The sequence below is a fragment of the Rhincodon typus genome, chromosome 21 (genome assembly GCF_021869965.1).
Source record: "Rhincodon typus isolate 14 chromosome 21, sRhiTyp1.1, whole genome shotgun sequence".
Classification (NCBI taxonomy): domain Eukaryota; kingdom Metazoa; phylum Chordata; class Chondrichthyes; order Orectolobiformes; family Rhincodontidae; genus Rhincodon; species Rhincodon typus.
The window spans coordinates 18,923,454-18,937,702 of NC_063352.1; the positions used below are offsets into that span (position 1 = coordinate 18,923,454).

Here is a 14,249-nt window from a genome sequence, read left to right on the forward strand (position 1 = left end):
AGCAAATTTTGCTTTGTGATATGCCTGTGAAGTGTTACCAGTTGTTTTACTCTTTTAAGGTCATGATATAGCTGTTGTTATTTTTTAATGTTTCCTGAATGCCTATGGAATATATTCTGAATAGACATTTGGAATTTTGCTTTCATAGTTGCTTTTAATCTCAGTACTGAGGAAGTGCTATACAGTCAGAGATGCTGTTTTTGGTTGAGATGTTAAATCCGACTGACCTCTCAGTTAGGTATTTCAAGATAGGCTGTCAGCCATAGTCCACAATGGACCACAGACATCTCTCTCTGCTACAGAGAGTGAGAGAGAGAGAGAGAGAGAGACAGTGGTTATATAGCTTGAAAGGCACCATTTGACATTAAGCAGGGGGCAAAGTGAGAAGGCTTGTCTCCACAAATAACCATGGTTGGTACATTAGATTGAACCCACATCATTCCACACTATACTCCAATCATCTGAGTTAACTGATTACTCTCTCAGGTGAACAAAGAAGGTCACTGTTTCAACAAAGAGCAGAAGAGCATTCCCTGTCATCCCGGGTTAATGTTTATTCTCTATTTGGTAATTTGCCTCCTTGCTATTTGTCGGAGCTTGCAACGTGTTAATTGGCTGAAACACTTGGAAAGTACTTCAGTGGCTGCAAAGTACTTTGTGGCATCCTGAGGTCATGAAATGTGGTATGGAAATCCAGGTTCCATCTATCTACACCTTCATTTCAAATGAAAGAAAAGACAACACTTAAAATGCACAGAACTGCTTGACATTAACATAAGGATGGGCATCTATGATTATGTAGAGATCCCAGCAAATTAATGTCCAAGGCTGAAGTTTGATCTCTGTAAATGGCAACAATTTGGTACCCCTCATTCAAGTAGTATTTCACTGTTAACTTGAAGGAAATACCAAGCAACATGGTTTGGTAGTGTCACCAAGCTGAACGAATCGCTTAGAGCATTAAGTAGTTACCTCATTTCAGCATCTCAACTTTCAGTCCAAAGAGATAGGGATCAAATGAACTCAAAGCAGGAAGGTTATGCACTATTCAAACAACTAGACACTCAGAACCATATTTCAGTCAAAGACTTAACACCAAAATATGCTTTGTGAAACAGAGAAGATCAAACCGTAAAATGGTTAAGGAAGCAAACACCCTAAAAAGGTTAACTTTACAGTTCAAATACTTCCAATAGCCATTGATTTGAAATGTTCTCTTGGTGTCTCTCATTATAGATGGTGTCTGAACTGTTAAGTGGTTCCATCATTTTCTGATTTCATCCCAGGTTTCCAGCATTCTCTGGACTTGGATAAAGGAGAAATATATGGAGGACTGCGGGAAAGGGTAGGGCAGAGGGACTAGTTAAATTGTTAGCAGGGGTTGACTTGGATTAAAGGGACAGGTAGCCTTATTCTATGCTGCAACCGCTTTATAAATGTGTAATCAACAGTATTTTGTTTTTGTCTCAGTGCTAGTCAGAGATTTGTAATGATCCAGTAACCAGTTTGCCAAAATACAATTCCAATGTTATCTCCAAATGTCCAACTGCCGAACAGTGTCCAGGACTGAACGAAGAGTCCACCTCCTGGATAAGATGAAACTTAATTTGAAATGCAAGGTCAGGTATAAAGTGTCTGATTAAAATGTAACTACTTTTCAGGCACCAAAAATTTAATCACCTTCATAAAAAGCTTTGGTTGGTATTACTTGAAATCAGTAATATAGATGACCAAGTTCCCTAACAAGAATCATTAATTCTCAATCAGACTGATCTTCCTTCTCCTTAGTTTCAGCTTTTTGAGACCACTTGCATGTATACTACCTGCTTGATCAGCAAACTCACTGCAATCTAGGGATTAAACGTGGGGATTTTTCTAGTTACATCAAGCAATTAAATCAACAAATTTATCTATTGGAAGTACATTAAACAGATTGTGAAATCCAAAGGAAGATAATTTGAGTTAGAGAGGAGAATAACTAAACAGAGACAAATATGCTATGCAGCAAGTTGCTGATCACTGTTTGAGGAACATTTATCAAATTTAAATTAAGAAAAAGTTTTCTGATCGGGATTATCAAAAGAGAGATCTAAATTGTGCTGCTCAATTGGAAGTTACTGTATTGGAAAAAATGAACTTGAAATATTTCTGTCTCTATTGAAAAGCAATGTTGGCCTAAAGTGGAATTTTATTTATCAAATCTTCTCATTTAAGTGAATTTACCTTTAGCCAAATTCTTCAGTTTCACTCAACGCTTTTCATCTCTGCTGTTGTTCTGCCTTGTTACAGAAGTATTGTACAGTTGTCACTATTTGATGTCAACTGGCAGTATCTGCCATTTTAAACATCTCCTGTTGAATAAAGATATGTGTTATGAAGAAAACAGTGTTAATATTTAATCACTGTAATTAGTTTATCTTTATTCTAACACAAACTGAATGAAAGCATTATCCAAAGTTGAAGTTCCATCTCTGCACGGCTCACTATCCCTACATTGAGGACTAGATAAATACAGATGACTGGATGCTGTTGAAATGGTGAAAAATGCCATCTGTGTTAGACAGCTGATTAAAGTAAAATAATGTGGCTTATAATTTTAGATTGACAGTATGGAGTTTAATTAGATTTCCCTAGGGAAATGTTTCACAGATTGCTACCTTGTTCAAGGGTGGTCTTTGACATTCATCTCAGGAAAGATTGTACTTGGATAGAGTCATATTTTGGCATATTACAATTGGTGTATAAGAGGGCAGCTTTCGGGCATAATGGGTTTCTGCATTACATATTTTCTTATGTTTTCTTAGATTTAAATCTTTGGCCAAAAGCCTGAGAATTTTCAATAGCCAGCAATGCAGTATTTCTGTTTAATGAACTTGTCTCCTAATCAACATTTACCTACATTTCATGGACCCGAATTCAGACAAAATAACTGACATTAAGTCAAACAGAAAGTCATTAGGAGAAATGACCAAAAGTTTGGTCAGAAATTTGGGTTTTAGGGAGCATCTTAAGGGAGGAGTGAAAGACAACTCAAGAGGGAATTACAAAGTTTGGGGCCAAGACAGCTGAAGTCACAGCCACCAATTATGGAGTGAATGATGTGCGGTGTGAATAACATAAGCAAAGGAAAGAATTAACAAATTCGCAGGATTGTATGGAAGGAGGAGGTTTCAGAGTTGAGAGGGGAAGCGAAACCATGCACAGGTAATACAAGACTGAGGAGATTAAATTTGAGGCTTGTGGGACCTGGGAGTCAATGTCAATCAATGTAGAGACGGGCCTTGGGTGAACATAACTTGGTGCAACTAAGGGCAGCTGACTTGGATGAGCTCAGCCTTTGGATGAGACCAGAAGATGTGAGGCCTACTTGAGCCTAGTTAAAAAAAAACTTTCTTGCTATTTTTAATTTTCTTTGCAATGATAGGGATACTACAGAAGGCTTAATGCTTTTAGGGATCTCCATACTTGAGCTAGGAAAGGAGGAGATGGTGAAGAAATCCATCAGTTTCCATGCCTGATCACCATCAATGTAACGTTCACTTTCATGGATATCAACTGAGGACATGCACAGTGATGACCTCTGCAATGGAATATCCTGAGTGATACATTCCATAGCAGCAGCTAAGAGTAGCATAAAACTTCACATTAGATCAGCACTTGGTCTCACCTTGTCTGGTTTTGCTTATGTTGTTCAAAATCTGTTGAAAGGAGAGGGGTTATATAGGGAATGGTGATCTGGTGGAGCCAGTTTTACACCTCTCCCCAACCTTTTAATTTTAAAGCTTCTCACTTGTCAGCTCCGACTGTCCAGAGTCATGACAAAATCCTGTACCACAAGACGGAGTCGTTGGGTGAACAACATGTAAACTGAGTTCAGAGTATTTAGGAGACATGAAGAGATACTGTAATAATACAAAACACTGCAAATAATGAGCCAAAAGATGTAACCTGTTTAATAGATAAAACTTTTTTCTAAGCTGAAAATCACAAGTTGAATTTTTGCTCCCAGGGGCTGGTAATTAATGCCATATGGAAGTACTGCACATGCTACCTTTTAACTAAGAGTTAAGTCACAGCCCTGTCTAGACTTTCTCATGTAAAAGATCCTATGACCACTATTTCAAAAACGAGCAGGCATTTCTCCCTGGTATCATTTATCCCTCAACCAAATTCACAAAAACCATAGTCATTATCAAATTGTTATTTGTATGACCTTGCTCTGCACAAATTGACTGCAGTGTTTCCTAAATTGCAGCAATGAATTCCAAAGAAATGTATTGAATTAAGATCTCCCGGGGCTATCTTGAGGTTATCAAAGATGCTGTAGGAAGCTTGAAAAATGCAAGTGTGCTGCTTTGGGACATTATAAATTGAGCTGTATACTTTGCTGCAAGATTTTATCAATGCCCACCTGAAGGGAAACTGAAATTTTCGGATTTTGTAAAATTTTCAAACAATAGATATCCAAAATGAAGCAAATAGAAAGTCATTTTTTAAAAAAATAATGTAAATACGGATTGGTCTTTTGAAAACTAAAATGTGTCCTTAACCAGTACGTGGTGCTATAGAGTACCAGAAACAACTCCCAGACCCGGGGAAGAGCAATGCTGCAGGAATTCAAACTAGAAATCCAGTGACGAACAAAAAGGTATTTTTTTCAAAAAAAATGTTTCAAAATGTTGAAGGAAAGGATCATACGTTCTTGGTACTTTACCCGTGGGAGGAGTACTGACTGTTCGGCGCTAAGCCTCAGTTTTCTGATTGATCCTGAGGAGTGTCCCAGGCATCAGACGCTGTCACTGGGAGGGCTCATCAAATTTAGTCTCTTGGAACCCTGAGGCCTAAAGTAATTTAATTTTTGGTTTCTTTGTGTTTATTAGTAAGATGTCCCATTTTATTCATGTATTTAGCATCTTAAAATTAATATATTGTTTTTATAAGAATTTTAAGTGTTCTGCTAGGACTAATATTGAAGGCCAGTAATACACATTACACAATTAGGTGAATTTCCAATTTTGCCTTATACCAAGTGAGGCCTACAACCAAAATCACACAAGAACCTGGAGAAAGATCTTTTATAAGATACTTTTCAATATATTTTTCATTTAAAACACCTTTTCGGACTTTTTTTTAAACAAGTATATATGAATTAATAGCTGAAAATTGGACAATCTGATTCAGAAGAAACAGTTCTGAACTTGTAAAGATAGTATGTTGTGCGTGTTCTTAACAGTTTAGGATTATGTTAGGTTCGTGACTTCTATTTGTGGATACAGCTAATGATACTCCTTAATGGTTTAACCTTGAACTTGTTCGTGTATGTCTCGGATCAATTTGTGTTTCGTAATGTACGTTTTTGTCAGATAATTGCTGCTGTGAAGTGCCTTGTGACATATATGGTGCTGTGTTAATGCAATTTGTTTTAAATTGAGTGGATATGTTTCCAATTCTACCAAATATTTTCTGCTTGGTGTTTTAGAAGTCTTGATATGAAAGAAAGAGCTCCTGTTTAGATTGTGAAGTTCAAGACATTCCAAAGTGGATTGCAGCTAATTTTTTTTTTGCATTTTGAAATGCAGTCACTGTTTCAATGTAAAAATTTGCAGCAATGAAATAGGTAGTGAGGGGCTCCATTCCTTGTTACGTGATAGGCATGACTCTGACGTGGTTCGGTAGTATATAACACTCTCGCCTCTGAGTGAGAAGGCTGTGGGATTAAGTCTCACTTCAGGGACCCAAGCACCAGAAATCTCGGTTGACAATCCCAATCCAGTGCTGGAGGTGTGGTCTATTGGATGAGAAGCAAAACCCAGGCCCCACATGTTCTCTGAATTTTGGAATGAAAGATCCCACAGCCTTTATTTCAAAGAAGAGCAGGGGAGTTATTAAATTGACATTTATTTCTAAACCAGCATCACTAAAGTAGATTAGAGATAGTAGGAACTGCAGATGCTGGAGAATCCGAGACAACAAGGTTGTCAACACCTTGTTGTCACTAAAGTAGATTACCTGGTTGTTACCAAATTGTAGTTTGTGGGATCTTTCAGTGCACATTGCTGCGTTATCTGCTTGACAGCAGTGCCTACAATTCGGGAAAATATTCCATATTGCATAACTCTTTGGGATGTCTTAAGGTTGCGAAAGGCACCATCAAAATACAAGTCTTTTCTTTTTATTCCTTATTAGTTGGGGGACCACATTTGACATCAATTCTGGGTTTGTTCTATCCTGACACCTGTGACAGATTAGTGATGAGAAGCAGGAGTCCTGGTTGTTTCTTTGCTTCCTCTTTTCCAGGCCAGGGTCACTGAAGCCAATCATAACACTTCCACTATTGTCCTTGGCTTAGGCCACTTGATTCAGCATTCATTCAGGATCAAATTTGGTTCTGCCCTGATTTGTATAGGTTAGTGGTGTATTTAGAATGGACTGGTTCTGAAAACATATCCCAGGTCAGGGTGTGGCCTGTTTGTAATTACTGTGCTTGAAATAAGCAACAGTTTTCTAATGCATCCTCTGATCTAATCTAATAAGCATCTGTAGAATTCCCTTCCCAGACCGTAATGGAGGCTTGGTCAATGAATTATATGCAAGGCTGAGTTGATCTGATTTTTGATCAGCAAAGTGTTTGAGAGTAATGGAGGCAAACAGGAAAGTGGATTTGAGGCCACAGCTAGATTGTCTACGATCTTATTGAATGGTGGAGCAGGTTAGAAGGGCCGAATGTCCTGCTCCTAATTCTTCTGATCTCCTGATTTGTTAATTCACAGCAGCTCTGAGAGCTATAGCAATCAGTCTGTGTTTAGAATCAGTTTTGTTAAGCGTATTGACAACTTAGAAATTCTCACTTGAACCAACTTGCAGCTACAATCCATATCATGGATTTGTGTCCAATTCAAAGGAATTCTGCAGAATCCAGATTCACGGCCTTGCTGGAAGCCTCATGTCTAGCTTTCACTTGCTCTTAACTGAATCAAGACTGCCGTGGAGTTCTTATAGTCCAAGACCTATACAGACATTGCTGCTTCCCTTTCCCCCTCAACACCCAGCTTCTTCTCAGCAATTCAATTTTGTGGCTCTCACCCTCTTTCTCAGACTCCTCCACAGCCTATGCACCAGTACAGCGTTGTTAGAGAAGCCACTTTTCAGGGCCTGGCCTGTAGTTGAAGTGGTTCTTTCCCATTAACTTATGCAAGAGGTGGGGAGTGGGGGGAAGAACTTAAGAGCAGACGTAGGCTGTATGTTCCTTGAACCTGCTGCACTACTCAGTAAGATTATGACTGATTTGATTTTGGCCTTGCCCCTACATTGCTCTCAAAACCATTGAATCCCCTACTATTCAAGAATCTGTTTATTTCAGCCTTAAGTATATCACATGAATAGGAAGGGTTTAGAGAGATACGTGCCAAACACAGGCAAGTGGGACTGGTTTAGTTTGGGAATTTTGGTTGGCATGGACGAGTTGGACGGAAGGGTCTGTTTCTGTACTCTATGACTCAATATTCAAATGACACAGCCAGCACAGTTTTCTGGGGTAGAGAATTCCAAAGATTAATGACCCTCTAAAAGAAGAAGCTCCCTCCCTTATCTCCACCTGAAGTGTGAAATTCTTCATTCTAAATCTGTGTTCCCTAGTCCTAGATTCCCCACAAGGGCAGACATCATTTCAGTGTCTATCCTGTCGAGTCCCCTCAGACTCTTTTACATGTATCACCTCTCATTTTTATAAATTCCAGTGAGTATAAGCCTGACGTGCTCAGTCTTTCCTCAGAGAAAGTTACAATTTTAAATACAAACGGGGAGTGTGGGTTTTCCGGTGGGTGGTATTCTGCTGTCAACCAATATGAAAACGAAAACAAAAACAAAATAACAGTTTGTTCAGTAATTTACATATCTTCGAGGACTTGCTGTGTACAATTTGGCCGCATTTTAACCATTGCCAATTGGCAGTCATATGTTTTGAGTGATGCGGTGAGGTACAACAACAATTTACATTCGATAAACTCTCTAACTGTAGTAAGGTCTGAAGATGCTTCACAGAAGCATCGTAAAATAAAATTTGATATTGCGCTTCACAAAGAAAATACTACATCAGGTGATCAAAACCTCGGTGCAAAAGATTGACGTTAAGTTGTGTCATAAAGAGCGGGGTGGGGGGACGAATCCCAGAGTTGAGGATTAAGACAGTTGAAAATCCTGCAGCCAGTGGTCAAATGATTAAAATTAGGCACGTGCAAGAGGCCAGAATTAGAGGACCACAGAGATTTTAGAGGGGCTTCGGACTGGAGGAGATTACAGAGATAGAGAGGGATTTAATGGAAGACTCGTGTGTCTATTGCATCTTTCACAACCACAGGATGACTCAAATGCTTGACAGCCAATAAAGTATTTTTGAAGTGTAGTCAGTATTATAATGTATGTGATGTTGATATTTATAAATGTAAGTTTTCAACATACAAAATACGATGCAGTGAAAAATTCATTCTCCCCTCTGTTATCTGTCTGGGAGAAAACCTTTGTGCTAAATGTTTTTCATGTTGCCCAGTGCAGACTGGAAACCTCCTTGCATAAGTTAATCAACTTTACATTCTGACAGTTGCTGCTAACCATTTTCCATTGGCATAGAAATCATTTACAAAGAGGCTATTCATAAACATATTTAGCTCACTGACTGTGTTTCGATCTGTTCAGTTCTTAGCACCTTGTTACCATCTCTATATTTAGCTTTGCCCATGTCTCTTGAGCCACAGTCTGCAGCATTAGAAATCACTAGGCAGGCTTGAGAGGCTGCCTGGACAAACCTGCTTCTATTTCCTATACTACAATGTTGTGAACTAAAATCTTGTCCGTGCCTCAACACCAGCAGCTGTTGCAGGGCTTTTAAGAAATCCACTTCCTGCATTTAACCTTTCTTACTATTCAGTCTGGCATTTGGAGCATTGATAAAAACCCATTGGTTTAAATTCCAGGCAAACTATGTTTGGCTCCCTTCCTTGTAGTAAATTTTGTTAACAATAACCTACAGAGGAACCCCATCAGAACCCCATCAGCCTTTGTTTCCTGCTTGGTTTCCATTTTCTCTTGATATCTCTAAAAGATTATACATAATTTGCTGCAATGTCTATGGCAATTTGTTTTAACGTCAACGTGTGATTAAGTGTATTTGCTTTCTTTAAGGCAGTAGTTACAGAAATGAAAATGGAAAGAAAGACAGACTTGCATTTCTATAGCACCATTCACTGTTCTCTGCTTTTTAGCTAACAAAGTACTTTTGAATTGTAGTCACTCGTCATCTGGAAAATGGAACCGCCAATATGCACACAGCAAGCTCCCATAAACAGTAATGAGGTAATGACTAGGTAATTTTTTGATGTTGATTGAGCAAATGAATGTTGGCCAAGACAGCAAGAATAATTCCAAAGCTCTTCTAAAATGGGAATACTTACATCTACAAGAGAAGTTTAATGGAGCCTCAGTTTAGTGGTTCATCCAAAAGATAGCACCTCCATTGGGGCAGCACTCCCTCAACAATTGCATCAGAGTGTCAGGTAGATTTTGTGCGCATGTCTCTGGAATAGGCTTTCAACTCATGAACTTCAGAGTCCAATTTACGAGGCCTATGTGTTAAGCCATGGCTGATGCCTGCTCCACATTGTCAGCATGCCTTGATTATTATCACCCAGTTTGGTGTTGTCTCCCCTCTCTCCACCTCCTCCAGATTGTGCTCTTGCTGTTCTCTCAACACTGATCCTTTCCAAAGTCATTGGCGGTAAAATCCTTGTCGCTCAGATGCATCCAAGTTGAAACCAACCAAGACTTTGCTGAACAGCTTTGCAAAGTTAGAGCTGTGGTTCTGAAATTTCTCTCTTTCTTGGCAGATGCCTTTCTGAGACTTTGCATAATGTGCTTTGGCAGCAAGACAGAGAAACTGCTTGAATCAAACCATCGCTAATGTTGATGACAAAGTAATTGTAGAAGTCAGTCAGTCTGTGTGCGCATCAATGAGCACACAATGACCACAATTAAAATATAGTGGCAAGAGGAAGCCTCGCTGGTTCAATCCATAAATATGACAAAATGCCTGTTTACATACACCTTCAACATTGGGTTTTGTAAATCATTTTACAACCAGCGTAATTTAAGGATTATCTTAAAGGTGGAGAGATTTAGGGTGGAAATTGCAGAATTTAGAACCTTGGCAGATGAAGCGATTAAAATCAGGGATGTACAAGGAGCCAACATTTGAGTAGCCCACATCACTTATGAATTATGGAGCTGAAGGAGTACAGAGACAGTGAGAGGATGAGGCCAAGATAGGAGGAGGAAGAGAAGTAAATTCTAGCTCTATCCTTGATGAATTTTAGTTGACAAGAAGTGGATAGACCATGTTTTTAAAAGCATAAATATTTTAAATAAAAACACAAATTGCTGGAGGAACTCAACAGGCCTGGCAACATCTATGGAGAGAAAACAGAGTGGACATTTCAGAACTGAACCATTAACTCTATTTTCTTTCCACAGATGCTGCCAGATCTCCTGAGTTTCTCTAGTGATTTCTGTTTATGTTTCAGCATCTGCAGTTCTTTGTTAATTTAAATATTTTAAATACAAGGGTTAGAGCTTTAGTTTAAGTTGACACCAGGTGCAAAGTGATCAGGTCAAAGAGCTGGAATTTGTTGATGCACGTTCGCATCCAGATCTTTTCCCTCATGCTTAAAAAAACCAGGAAACTGGATGCATGTAGCATTAAAGTTTGTCAAACCAATAAACGTCTGAGGCGGCTGTCAGTGGAATTGATAATAATTGCACACAACTAATAACAGATGAAGCAGCAAGTCCTTGAGCGTCTTCTGTTTATTCACACAGGACAGTACAAGGGCAGGAGATTATATTGTACAAGAACAGGCAAATTTATTTAATAAAGAGCAAAGGATATATATGTCTTTTAAGAATAAGGTGGCCACATACTTTGTGGAGAGCATATCTGGGTGTACAGAAATACTTTTCACTAAAAGTCATGATGTGTAAACAAGTTATACTGGTATTATGTCATGAACGTCATAAAACGTCTCAAGAACTTCGTGAAACAAAGTATTACACCAAGTGCCATCAAATATTCACTCTGGTGAATTATGCTTGCCCAAATAGAGATGTTTTAAGGAATGTCTTGAGGGAAGAGAGAGAAGTGGAGAGGTCTAGGCAGGATATTCCAGAGCTTAGGGCACAGACACAAAAGGCATAACCACTAGTGGTGAGCAATTAAAATCATAATGATGTGTGTTAATAAGGGCATTCAATAAAAAAGCAAACCAAGCCATGTGGCTCATTTGTAGATGGACATAGTTGAAAAGCAGGGAAGTCAAGTTAAACTTGTATTGAGCCTTGGTTTGACTATACTTGCGTGCAGTTCTGGTTTCTAGCAAAATCATGATGAGTCAAATTACAGGGGGCACACTCTCAAAATCACATTAAGGGATCCTCGCGATAACTGAAGAAGCCAATGGAACCTCACTTGCCTACAAACACGTTTGAAGTCTGAAGAACAAAAAATGAAAACACGGTGATACAGTAAATATGTGAAGGATGTCTTTGTTTTTCAGTTTGTTCACACATTACCAGAGATTGACCTTGTACAATAAAAGGCATTGAAAATGACGAGACTTTGCTCTGATAAAACTGAGTAATCATTTTCTGCATAGTGTGTTGTTATCAGACAGTGAGAGATTGGCCATCAGTGCAGTCAAACAGATTTTTCATGTTCCCATGCTGCAGTAGAAAATTCCGGAGAATCTCTACAGCCTTCGCAGCTTCAGTGAGGGGAAGAGGTGGACATTCATTGGACTCTTCAGGCTCCTTGTTGAAGAAGAAGCTTCAAATTTGGGTTAGTTGACCTGACCCTGCTTCTGTTTCTCAGTGTCTTGTGCAGTTTGTACCCAATGTTGCAAAAGCAGTTGGCACTTGGGACTTTCTTCCTTCTGCTGGTGCATCTTGCCCGTTTTCCTGGTCCATATCTCAAAATTGCTGGTGGTCACTCTGGCTGTTTTGTTGACCTCCTACAGCGTGGACCATAGCAACGTGACCTCTTGGACTTTCCCATCGCAAGAAGTGGCAGCTTTTCGATGTTGCTGCAGGGTGCAGCAGTGAAATGTTTCTTGCTTCGCTTTCCAACATTACATGTTTCATATTGAAACATCTAAAGGTGATCTAATAAATGACGGTGAAACGGTTAGGTTTTACCTGCATTTAAAAGGTCTCTTGGTGCATACTCATTCAGGATGTGAGCAAGGTAATTTTGCAGCCAGTCACCTGTGATTGCTGTCGTTGCTGCACCTTCACAGTTTACTGTGCGTGAGACATTGCTGTGTCCGATCAGGAGTCGCTGCACGTGAACTCCTTATGACCCAGTCTCTTTGCCAAAACAGTGATGAAATTACCCACCCGGTTTTCCACGTGCTGTATCCACTTCACTTTGTCTCCACCTGACGGCGTGTTTCATTTTTTTTGCACCTGTAGCCATTCTTGCAGCGTTCGAGGATCTTTTTATGGAGACCTCTCGCTGTAGAATGATGGCTTGCTGACCAGGATGTTGCAATCTAGAGTGGTCCCACCCTGCTCTGATTGTTTGGTGTGAGTTAGTGACAAACCTCCCCACATTTGGTTAATCTGGAGTTATCAGTCTGGAACTTTGCGTTATCACAGGCATCCTTCCTACTGGATTTCCTAGTCAACCCCACCAGAACCAGAGTTACGGGTTATTCGATTTTTGGGTCATGATTTCACTGTAGAGGACAAAAACAGTTTACAACAATGCTATCGGTATTTAGAGGTTGTAACTGTCGAGAAATTGGACAAGCTGGAGCTCTTCTCTAAAAAAGATATTACAAGTCTATAAAATGATGGCATTTGATTGAGGAGATATAGAGAAGATATTCAAACTTAGTGGTTTTTATGCTCCACACGAGCCTTTTCCTGCACCTCTCATCTTACCCTGTTCCTTGTCTCCCTTTATCCCTTGTGTGTTATCCCCTTAATCATCAGTGCTGTTTACCTCAGTCACTTCCTGTTTCCAGAGCTCCACTTTCTGGTTAAAGAAGTTTCTCCTGAATTTCCTAATCTAATTTATTAATGATTGCCTTACATTTATGGTGCTGAGTTCTAATCTGCCACGAGTGGAAAGGTCTTGTCTCCGTCTATCCTATCAGACCCACTTCTAATCATAAAGACCTCTATGGATAGCCCTTAATTTATTCTTTTGTATAGAGAGATGCCACAGCCTGTTCAATCTTTCCTGATGGGTATAATCTCCCAGTTCTAGTATCATTCCAGTAAATCTATTTGACACCTTCCCCAGTGTCTCCATAATCCTGTCACAGTTTGGAGTCCAGAGCTGGACATAGTAACTCTCACTGTGGTCTGACCAAAGTTCTATTCATATTCCACATAAATTCTCTGCTTCTCAGTCTTCCACTAATTATTGTGTTGCACTGACTTTTATGATCTATTGTCACTGAATAATAACTGGTTTGTGGAGTTTTAGCAATGGACTTAAAGCAATCAGTTGTACGTCAGTAAATTGTTGGTTAGGTCTGTCACTGGCGGGCAGAGTTTGAGGTGCCAGATTAAGAATATCATTGGAGTACCGTAACTGCATTTTAAAATGTGATTGGGGGGTTTATGCACCAGTTTGTTTCTCAATGGTGCATCGATACAAGTGCAAGTGCGACACTACAACTCTGGAACATTTTGACAAATATATGCATTAATGTAACTTTATACCACATACTGATGCAAACAAGCTTGAATTGAAAGCAGGGTTTTGGATGAGCAGAACCTTACATCTTGCTGTTCTTTTTATTTTGTCTGTTTAGCCCCAGGATGACAACAGCACAAGAAAAACAATATCCCCCATCATTGCTGAGCTTTTTCATTTACAATCCAAAGTTTGGACCAAGAGAAGGTGAGGTAGGTGAACGGCAAAATGTGTATAACTAATACTTTTTGTGAATTTGTGCTCTGGTCTGTCAGTTCCAGTTTTGAGGCTCATTTAACAGTTGGAGCATCAAAAGAATCCCTACCTTTTAGTGCTTGATTTTGAAATATTAGTGTGTTGCACTAACCTGTAAAAGTGAGAAGACTGACTCCACTGCTAGCGTCCGAGCTTGCACTGTGTCCTTTACACCCAAACCCCTGGGTGATCACTGATGTACTTTGAGTCCTGGTTAAGCATGTGACAATTTTAAAAATTCTCA

The 14,249-nt window shown here is 39.4% G+C and overlaps 1 protein-coding gene across 5 annotated transcripts in view; it reads left to right on the forward strand.

Annotated features, from left to right (window-relative positions):
- The first annotated feature begins 4,514 nt into the window (after positions 1–4,514).
- The window catches only part of ccz1 (CCZ1 homolog, vacuolar protein trafficking and biogenesis associated), a 45,874-nt gene continuing 36,139 nt past the window's right edge, over positions 4,515–14,249 (forward strand). Inside the window, exons 1-3 of one of the 5 annotated variants that reach the window (XM_048609485.1) lie at positions 4,530–4,648; positions 9,283–9,348; positions 13,869–13,962. In XM_048609485.1, the coding sequence (XP_048465442.1) occupies positions 9,344–9,348; positions 13,869–13,962 (99 nt within the window). In that variant the 5' untranslated portion in view covers positions 4,530–4,648; positions 9,283–9,343. Of the gene's footprint in view, positions 4,649–4,700; positions 4,847–9,282; positions 9,349–13,868; positions 13,963–14,249 lie in introns of those variants that run through there. The other 4 variants (XM_048609482.1, XM_048609483.1, XM_048609484.1 and 1 more) reach the window with 4 other exon arrangements.